This window comes from Cyprinus carpio, unplaced genomic scaffold (assembly GCF_018340385.1).
Source record: "Cyprinus carpio isolate SPL01 unplaced genomic scaffold, ASM1834038v1 S000006559, whole genome shotgun sequence".
NCBI classification, from domain to species: Eukaryota; Metazoa; Chordata; class Actinopteri; order Cypriniformes; family Cyprinidae; genus Cyprinus; species Cyprinus carpio.
The window spans coordinates 273,484-283,483 of record NW_024879221.1 but is presented as its reverse complement, the minus strand read 5'-3'; the positions used below and the strand labels follow the sequence as shown (position 1 = coordinate 283,483).

The 10,000-nt window shown below is 36.9% G+C and overlaps 2 protein-coding genes across 9 annotated transcripts in view; both read left to right on the top strand.

Annotated features, from left to right (window-relative positions):
* The window catches only part of LOC109059936 (TSC22 domain family protein 4-like), a 13,775-nt gene extending 7,113 nt beyond the window's left edge, over positions 1–6,662 (top strand). For all 5 annotated transcript variants that reach the window (XM_042754622.1, XM_042754620.1, XM_042754621.1 and 2 more), the window contains 2 exons: positions 5,602–5,653; positions 5,939–6,662. In XM_042754622.1, the coding sequence (XP_042610556.1) occupies positions 5,602–5,653; positions 5,939–6,079 (193 nt within the window). In that variant the 3' untranslated portion in view covers positions 6,080–6,662. The remainder of the gene's footprint in view (positions 1–5,601; positions 5,654–5,938) is intronic.
* A 667-nt stretch (positions 6,663–7,329) lies between these two features.
* ppp1r35 (protein phosphatase 1, regulatory subunit 35) overlaps positions 7,330–10,000 on the top strand; it is a 4,766-nt gene continuing 2,095 nt past the window's right edge. The window contains exons 1-2 of one of the 4 annotated variants that reach the window (XM_042754626.1): positions 7,330–7,595; positions 8,778–8,933. In XM_042754626.1, coding sequence (XP_042610560.1) covers positions 8,790–8,933 — 144 coding nt within the window. In that variant the 5' untranslated portion in view covers positions 7,330–7,595; positions 8,778–8,789. Of the gene's footprint in view, positions 7,596–8,684; positions 8,934–10,000 lie in introns of those variants that run through there. The other 3 variants (XM_042754625.1, XM_042754624.1, XM_042754623.1) reach the window with 3 other exon arrangements.

Sequence of the window (10,000 nt, the reverse complement as noted above, 5' to 3'; positions counted from 1 at the left end):
TTTCAGATGATGCATAAATCTCAATTTCAAAAAAATTGACCCTTATGACTGGTTTTGTGCTCCAGATGATAAAAACAAAATCTGTCTAGTATTGCGGTGAACTGGGTGTGTGAACACGGATGCGGTCTGTGTTTGTGTGTGATATCAGATGGAGTGGGTGGAGTGTGGAATCCTGGGATCTGTGTGGGCGGGGCAGAAACCCCAGCGTGAGCCGTGATTGGCTGCGGCGGACAGTGGGCGGAGAACAGAATCAAGGAGTGCGGTGTTGATGTGTGTGTGTTTGACTCTGCATGTTTACATGTGTTCTGTGTGTTTGTGTGTCACATGGGAACACACACACACACACACTCGCGTCCTGAGACAGGAGATCCGCTGAGCTTCCGGCTCACACAGGTGGACTTCCACCCAATATCGGGATTTCTGGGATTGATGGATTACAGCACAACGGGGCGTTCAGAGGGCGTCTCGTGATGAAGGAACTGAAGGAACGTCACCAAGACTCCAGTGACTTCAGTTCACTAAAGAACGCTTCTCAGTTCGTTCTCTGCAGTGCGCTTTCTTGTCTTCTTTGTAGTCAGTTTAATGAAACACTGCAGTGCATCCGGTTTTAGTTTAGTTTTATTTATATACTATTGTAGTTTCATTCATATTTCCAATTCTTATATTTTTTATATTTTCAGTTTTTATTTTTAGTAATATTATGTGCTTTTTTAAATTATTTAATTAGTTTTAACTTAGTTTTAGTTTTTATTTTCTAGTTTTAGCGCTTCAACTTATTTCAGTTAGCTGCCAAGGCAACATTTCTAATTTTTCATTTTTCATTTAATATTAATATTTGATATAATTCCAGCTTTATTTCTATTAACAGAAATGCTTTTTATTAGTTTTAGTTTTAGCTTTAGTTAGTAATAACAACCCTGAGTGCATTATGTTTTCAACTGTATTAAATGCACAAAGTGTGAAATTTAAATATTAATATTGAATTACTTTTTTAATTCAGTTTTTATTTATTTGCAGTTAATACTTTTAGCGCAATTTAGTTAGTTGACAAGCAATATCATTTAATATGTATATTTAATCTAATTTCATTTCAATTAACAGCATTGCTGTTTTCAAGTTTAGTTTTATTACATTTATGAAGTTTAAAATTTAATACAGTCACTTGTTTTTATATAACTATTTAATTTGAATTTATTTTCATTCATTTTAAGGTCTGCTTAGTCATTTTAGTGCTTTAACTTTAATTCTTATATATATATAATTTATATTTTATATAATTTCATTTCAATTAACAGAAAACAATCTAAATCATTTTAGTTTTAGTTAATGATGGCGCTGAGTGCACTGCTTTGTTTTCAGCTCCATTTTAATATTATTACTTGTCTGAAGTGTGAAGTTTAATACGTTACCCTGATTGAGATCTTGTTTTTTTTTCTTAGCTCTTTTTGTTAGTAGCTTGTAGTGTATTTAACTGATGAGCAGCTCATAGCTTTATAACCGTTCATATAACTGTTCGTGTATATCTCGCTCTTGTTCTGCTGATGTTAGTGTTTCATTTTGGTGAATGAGTCAGATCCTGCCCGGATGTTTCTGAACGAAGTCGGAGGAAACAATTACACAATGACTCTTCCTGATGGCGTGTGAAGTCAACCAAACTACGATTGCGCTTCCTCTTCATGTGTTTGTGTGTGATCTGCTGATCATGTTCATCAATGTGCGCAAGATGGTGTCCATTTTCGAAAGCAAAAAACCGCCTCGTCCTCTGTCACTCCCTCCGTGTGAAAAAACACAAAGAGAGAATGAGAAAACAAACCTGACCTCAGAGCCCCGCCCCCTCAGCTGTGTTTCATAGGCCACGCCCCCACACAGGAGAACGAGTGAGAGACGCCGGAGGAGTTCGAGGGTTTGTGATTCTTGGCCGACAGGGAAGATCAATTACTATGTGAGGGCCAATTGCTTGGCGTTTTCCATAGAAACCAAAGAGCCAATCAGCAGCAAGCACTCGCCACGTATTCCATCCAAAAACACAATTTCTGGCCTCAGAACACAGTCCATCCCAAAACAAGAGCAAATGTGTTCATCCAAACCCAGCTTCTCATGCACAGAAACACATATAGCTCCACCTGATAATATTCCCAGATCATCCTGCAGGTCTGGCTCGTCTTGTGTTAGCGATCGGAAAGGTCAGAATCCCGTTTGGCGTTCATTGACTTCCTCTGTGAGAGCAGAAAGGGGCGGGGCTAATACTCACAGACGGAAGCCACGCCCCTCTGACTCTACCCTCCTGCTGTTCTTCCACAGGTAACTGGGTTAGTTCGGTCTGTGCGTAATGCTGTGACTTGAGGTTTTCTTTGGGTGGTTTATGATTGAGACTGAGAGTGTCGTGTGCTGCTGTTATGAGAACCATGTGCTGGGCAGCGCATTCAGAACAATAGCATCAGTGTTACACACATACAGTCAGGACTGTGTGCGCTCTACTGCTGTTTGAGTCAAATAGCCTGGTTTCTACAGCACTGCAGAGTAGAGAAAGCACTGCAGCGTTTGTGCTTTAGATGTGAATGAGTCCTCAAATCATGTGTGTCTTTGAGGAGACTGAGCTGCTACTGTACTGCAGTGATCCAACGCACAATTTCACTTACTAGACCTGAAAACAATTGAAAAAACCCACAGATGCATGTTGTAGGAGGGACCCGAGCCATTTCCAGAAACCTTCAAGAAACTGCCTGAAAACTATCTGGAAATGCCTAGAAATGCCCCCAAAACTGCCTAGTAACAGCTGAGAGACTGTTTAGAAACAGCCTATAATCCACCTCTAAACAGCCTAGCAACCACCTAGAAACAACATATTAACCGCTTGTGAACATCCTAGAAACAGCATAAAACTGTTAAGAACCCATCTAGAAAAGGCCTATAAACATCCTATAATCCACCTCTAAACAGCCTAGCAATCACCTAGAAACAACATAGCAACTGTTTGCAAACAACCTAGTATCTGCCAAGATACATAGCAGCTGTCTAGAAATAGTCTAGAAACTACCTAGGAACAGCATAGCAACGATTTTGAAACATCCCAGCAACCACCTAGAAACTACCTAGTAACAGTCTAGAAACCATCTAGAAACAGCATAGTAATTGCCTAGACATAGCCAAGAAACCATCTAGAAACAACATAGTGACTGTCAAGAAATAATCTAGAAACTACCTAGTAACAGTCTAGAAACAATCTAAAAACAGCGTAGTAACTGTCTAGAAATAATCTAGAAACCACCTAGGAACCACCTAGAAACTACCTAGTAACATTCTAGAAACCATCTAGAAACAACCTATTAACAGTCTAGAAACTACCTAGTAACAGCGTAGTAACTGTCTAGAAATAATCTAGAAACCACCTAGAAACCACCTAGAAACTACCTAGTAAACATTCTAGAAACCATCTAGGAACAACATAGTGACTGTCAAGAAAAAAATCTAGAAACTACCTAGTAACAGTCTAGAAACCATCTAAAAAACAGCGTAGTAACTGTCTAGAAATAATCTAGAAACCACTAGGAACCACCTAGAAACTACCTAGTAACATTCTAGAAACCATCTAGAAACTACCTAGTAACATTCTAGAAACCATCTAGAAACAACATAGTAACTGTCTAGAAATAATCTAGAAACCACCTAGGAACCACCTAGAAACTACCTAGTAACATTCTAGAAACAATCTAGAAACTACCTAGTAACAGTCTAGAAACCATCTAGAAACAGCGTAGTAACTGTCTAGAAATAATCTAGAAACCACCTAGGAACCATCTAGAAACTACCTAGTAACATTCTAGAAACCATCTAGAAAAACTACCTAGTAACAGTCTAGAAACCATCTAGAAACAGCGTAGTAACTGTCTAGAAAATAATCTAGAAACCACCTAGGAACCACCTAGAAACTACCTAGTAACATTCTAGAAACCATCTAGAAACTACCTATTAACAGTCTAGAAACTACCTAGTAACAGCGTAGTAACTGTCTAGAAATAATCTAGAAACCACCTAGGAACCACCTAGAAACTACCTAGTAACATTCTAGAAACCATCTAGAAACAACATAGTGACTTTCAAGAAATAATCTAGAAACTACCTAGTAACAGTCTAGAAACCATCTAGAAACAGCGTAGTAACTGTCTAGAAATAATCTAGAAACCACCTAGGAACCACCTAGAAACTACCTAGTAACATTCTAGAAACCATCTAGAAACTACCTAGTAACAGTCTAGAAACCATCTAGAAACAGCGTAGTAACTGTCTAGAAATAATCTAGAAACCACCTAGGAACCATCTAGAAACTACCTAGTAACATTCTAGAAACCATCTAGAAACAACATAGTAACTGTCTAGAAATAATCGAGAAACTACCTAGTAACATTCTAGAAACCATCTAGAAACTACCTAGTAACATTCTAGAAACCATCTAGAAACAGCGTAGTAACTGTCTAGAAATAATCTAGAAACTACCTAGTAACATTCTAGAAACCACCTAGAAACTACCTAGTAACATTCTAGAAACCATCTAGAAACTACCTAGTAACAGTCTAGAAACTACCTAGTAACAGTCTAGAAACCATCTAGAAACAGCGTAGTAACTGTCTAGAAATAATCTAGAAACCACCTAGGAACCACCTAGAAACTACCTAGTAACATTCTAGAAACCATCTAGAAACAACATAGTAACCGCCTAGACATAGACAAGAAACTTCTTGGAAACTGTCTAGAAATAATCTAGAAACTACCTAGTAACATTCTAGAAACCATCTAGAAACAATATAGTAACTGTCTAGAAATAATCTAGAAACTACCTAGGAATCACATAGCAAAGATTTTGAAACCCCCTAGCAACCACCTAGAAACTACCTAGTAACAGTCTATAAACCATTTAGAAACCACATAAAACTGTTAAGAAACCACCTATAAAAATCCTAGTTACCGCCTAGCAACCACCTAGAAAAAGCGTAGAATCAGCCCAAAAACTAACTGGTAACAGCTTAGAAGCTACATAGAAACAGCATAGTAACCGCCTAGACATAGCCAAGAAACTGCTTAGAAACCATCTAGAAACACCATAGCAACTGAAATAATCTAGAAACTACCTAGAAACAGTGTAGTAAACAGAGAGTGAATTGAAAATACGCTTAATGGAAACGCGTCAATTTTGCAAAAACTACCATATATCACAAAAAAGTTTTACGCTCACATGAGGTGGTGTATCAGGCAGTTCGAAAAATGATTATTTTGCAAAACTGCAATGGAAAAGTTTTTTTTTTTTTTTGCTTTCACAGGTCACATGGTGCGTTGGCTGTGATATACGTAAACCTACCAACATCCGTCGACATTACTTGTTGCAAGAGGAAAAAATTATGTTTTATTCGTATAACATCAGTTTAACAGAAATGCTGTCAGTTCGCATTAGGTTTTTATCGACATTTATAAAACGTCGCAAAAGTTTTGCAAACCCAGCTAATGAATGTTTTTTTTGTGTTTGTGCTGAATCAGTGAATTGCCGGTTTGTATATTTGCTTATGGGAATAATTAATGAAAGTTCTTCTCTGTTCAACTCTATTACAGCGGAACGAACAGCAGCATGATCGCCATCGACAACAAGATAGAGCAAGCCATGGTGAGAACACGCAGAATAATAATAAAAATCACTGTCTTTGTTGTGTGTATTGTAGAATGTTTTAAGTAGTAATTTAAATGCATTTGACGGTTTAACTTCTAAAGTGTGTTTGAGTGTGACTGCTGTAATGTATGTATGTGTGTGTGTGTGTGTGTGTGTGTGTGTGTGTGTGTATTCATAATATAATGTGCAGCTTAAGCAGTAGACGGCGGCGCTCGCGACACCAGGGTCCCGGGTTCGAACCCCAGGAGCGCGTGCTCTGATCAGATGTGTGTTTGTCTGCAGGACCTGGTGAAGTCACACCTGATGCTGGCGGTTCGAGAGGAGGTGGAGGTGCTCAGAGAGCAGATCAAAGAGCTGTCGGAGAGAAACGCTCAGCTGGAGAGAGAAAACTACATCCTGAGAGCGCTCCGGGACAGAGACTGAGCCAGGTGCATCATGGGACATGTAGTTCAGCGTGAAAAGGGATGGAACGGTTAAACCTGTGCCGTATTGAGCGATGAGTGCCTTAAAACACAGTAACAACTAATCAAGAAATTATTCAATAATGTTGATTTTGATGACGCACTAAACAGTGCCTATATTTATTACTGTCTGTGTGTGTGTGTGTGTGTGTGTGTGTGTGTGTGTGTGAAAGCACTGCTCACAGCTAGGTCTCTGTGTGTTGGCATGGTTAAACCAGGACTGGTTAGGGTTTAGCTGAGTTAACTCTCTGTCTCTCTGTTAGCTGAATAATGCTTGATCTGTAGTGCGTCAGTGACTGCTCTAATAAATATCTCTCACAAACATCCTCAAACACAGATTAGGACATCTTCTCAGAGAATATGTATGTTTGAATTAGCTTTGACTGCTTTGACTGGAAACCACGGAAGCCCATTTTTGCTAAAAAATAGAAATAAAATCTTACAATTTAGACTTTTTTCTTGCAATTCTGACTTTATATCTCAATTGCGAGTTTATATAATAATAAAAATATAATGTTTATTTAAAAAAGTCAGAATTTTGAGATGTCACTATTGCAAGTTTATAACTCGCAATTCTGAGAAAAGTCAATATTGTGAGATAAAAAGAAGCAATTACCTTTTTTTTTATTATTATTATTCTGTGACAGAAACAAAATAACAGAATTTGCCAGATATCTAGAATTCGAAAAACGTCTGAGAAAAAAGTCAGAATTGCCAGGTATAAACTCTGATTTATGATTTTATAACTCACAATTCTGAGAGTTCTACAATAAAATAAAATAATAATAAAAAGTCAAAATTACTCTTTTAATTTTTTTATTCTGTGGCAGGAAAAAAAAAACAGTTGTGAAATGTAAACTCAGAATTTAGAGGGGAAAACTGCTAAATATATAACACACAACACCTTCATTCTTTTATTAATTTTATTTTTATTCTGTGGTGGAAATGGGCTTCCAAAGCAAACAGCTTGTCACATAATAAATAAACTGCCTGTTTCTGTCACTTTTACTGTAATATCTTGTTATTAACATAGATGTGGACCAAATGTAATAAATGCATATAATAATTGTGTGTCTGTTATTGCTCGAGTACATGTGTTCTCCATCACTCTTCTGAGAGAGAATATAAACCACATTATTCAGCATGAACCGCACTTTTCTGCTTTGTGTGTATATATTTAAGTAAATATGTGCGTGTCTTCTGCAGAGTTATTTAAATATGTTTGTGTGGTATATAATGCGCATATATTGTCTGTATATTTATCTTGTAAGCCTTTTGTGTGAAACATTGCGCATGCGCACCCACGTCACCTCCACCCGGAAGTGCGTCAGAGCGCGGCAGAGCTGGAGGGAGTTTGAGATGGACTTCATTTTTCTCAGATTTGATATTTTCTGAGTTTATTCTCGTGTATTTTGCCGGAGAACGCGATGTTTTTGTTTCGCGCGACAGCTGAAGTCATATTTTGAAGTTAAAGGTGGGTTAAAAGTGTGTTTAATAACGAGGTTGTAATGATTTGAATACATTGATGATGATTTGAGTCTTTCTAAACAATAGAGAGAGAAACCTGACCGTGTTTCCTGCAGCTCCTCTCTTTACTGTGATAAATGAATAATAAAAACAGGTGTGTGTGTGTGTGTGTGTGTGTGTGTGTGTGTGTTTTCTATTTAACATAGTTTGTGTGTGTGTGTGTGTGTGTGTGTGTGTGTGTGTAACGTATAGCAGCGCTTACATTTAAAACGCGTATAAACACAAATGTAATGTGTGTATATAATTAACGTTACATTTATGTTTGTGTAACGTTACCCTGCTGTTCAGAAGTTTGAGATCGGTTTTAGAGAAGATTGTGATTCTCATCAAGGCTGTAAATTATCTATTTGATAAAAAAAAAATAAAAAGGGAATTTTGTGAGTGATATATTATTGCGATTGTCACATGATCTTCAATAATATGCTGATTTATTATCAGTGCTGTGCTCAATATTATTTTGGAACCTGTGATACTTTTTCCAGGATTCTTTAATAAATAAAAAGTTAAAAAGAACTGTTTATTAAAAATATTAATTTTGTGTAACAGTATACACTACTGTTCAAAAGTTTAGGGTCAGTACATTATTTTTTATAATTTTTATTTTTTTTAAAGAAATTAATACTTTTATTCAGGAAGGATGTGTTAAATGGATAAAAAGTAATAGTTAAGACTTACATTATTAATATTTTTAGAAAAATCACTATTTTTAATTAATGCTCTCTTTTAACTTTGTATTCATCAAAGAATCCTGAAAAAAAGTATCACAGGTTCCAAAAATAATATTAAGCAGCACAACACTGATAATAAATCATCATATTAGAATGATTTCTGAAGATCATGTGACACTGAAGACTGGAGTAATGATGCTGAAAATACAGCTGCACATCACAGAAATAAATTACACTTTAAAAGATATTCACACAGAAAACAGCTGTTTTACATTCTAATAATATTTCACTGTTTTAATGTATTTTTTCATCAAATAAATGCAGCATTGATGAGCAGAAGACGCTTTATTAAACACAGCGGTGTGTGTGTAGTTTAGTAGCTGGATCATGTCTCTGTGTGTGTCAGGTGGACTGGACTGGACCGGACTGGACTGGACTGGACCGGACTGGACTGGACTGGACCAGACTGGACTGGTGATGTCAGCGGATCCTGATGTGCGTGTGGCTCCTGAACCCCTGCGGCTCGATCCGGTCCGGACCGCAGAGCTGGTCTGCCCTGACCTGGACCTGTCTGTCTCTCTGACCCCGGAGCGCCCCGCTGACCGCCGTCCTCATCGCCAGGTCAGTGTGTGAGACACCAGACACCCAGAGACACACTCTGAGAGAGCCTGCAGACCGCTGTTCTGATTAATACACAATACAAGTTTACTAAATATACACGACCGGTCAGACGTTTGGGGTCAGTGAGACTTGTAATGTTTTTACAGGAGTCTCTTCTATAAACTACATTTTAAAGGATATTAAAATAGAAACCATTATGTTTATATTGCAATAACATTTTGCAATATTACTGTTTTTCTCCTGTATTTTTGATCAGATAAATGCAATCTTGATGAGCAGAAGACACTTCTTTAAAAACATTACAAGTCTTACTGATCCCAAAGTGTATATGTGTATATATGTTTATATATTTTATAAATAGACACACATACTTAGCGTGTATATTAGTGCTGGGCAGCGATTAATCACATCCAAAATAAAAGTTGTTATTCACATAATATATATGTGTGTGTGTGTGTGTGTGTGTGTGCTGTGTATGTTTATTATGTGTATATAAATACAAACACATGCCTCTATATATTTAAGAAAAATGTTATGTTTATATTATAAATATATTTATGTATAATATAGATTATATGAATATAAATATATACATGTAAACATTTTCCAAATATATACTGTATGTGTGTGTATTTATATATACATAATAAATATTCACGGAACACACACATATATATTATGTAAACAAAGTGTTTTTGTGTGTGATTAATCGTGATTACTCGTTGTGTTTTTGTCTGTTTTGCTTCTATATTATACCCTTTTTATAATATAACATTTCACTCTTAAAGACATGGTGGAAATGTGTCTGTGTTCTGTCTGATGACAGTATTTTGATTTATGATAATAAAAGGAAATCCAGAATCCTGTCTGGAAAAACTCTTATATGACAGAATCATATGAACCTGGAGTCAGAGTTCAGTTCTGGAAGTATACGCATGTAATGATGAGATGGAGATGACTTACAGGATCATGAGGTCATGGGTTCAGTTCCCAGGCAGTGCATGAACTGATCAAATCTGTGCTTGTGTGTGCGTGTGTGTGTGCACGTGTGTGTGTGTGTGTGTGTG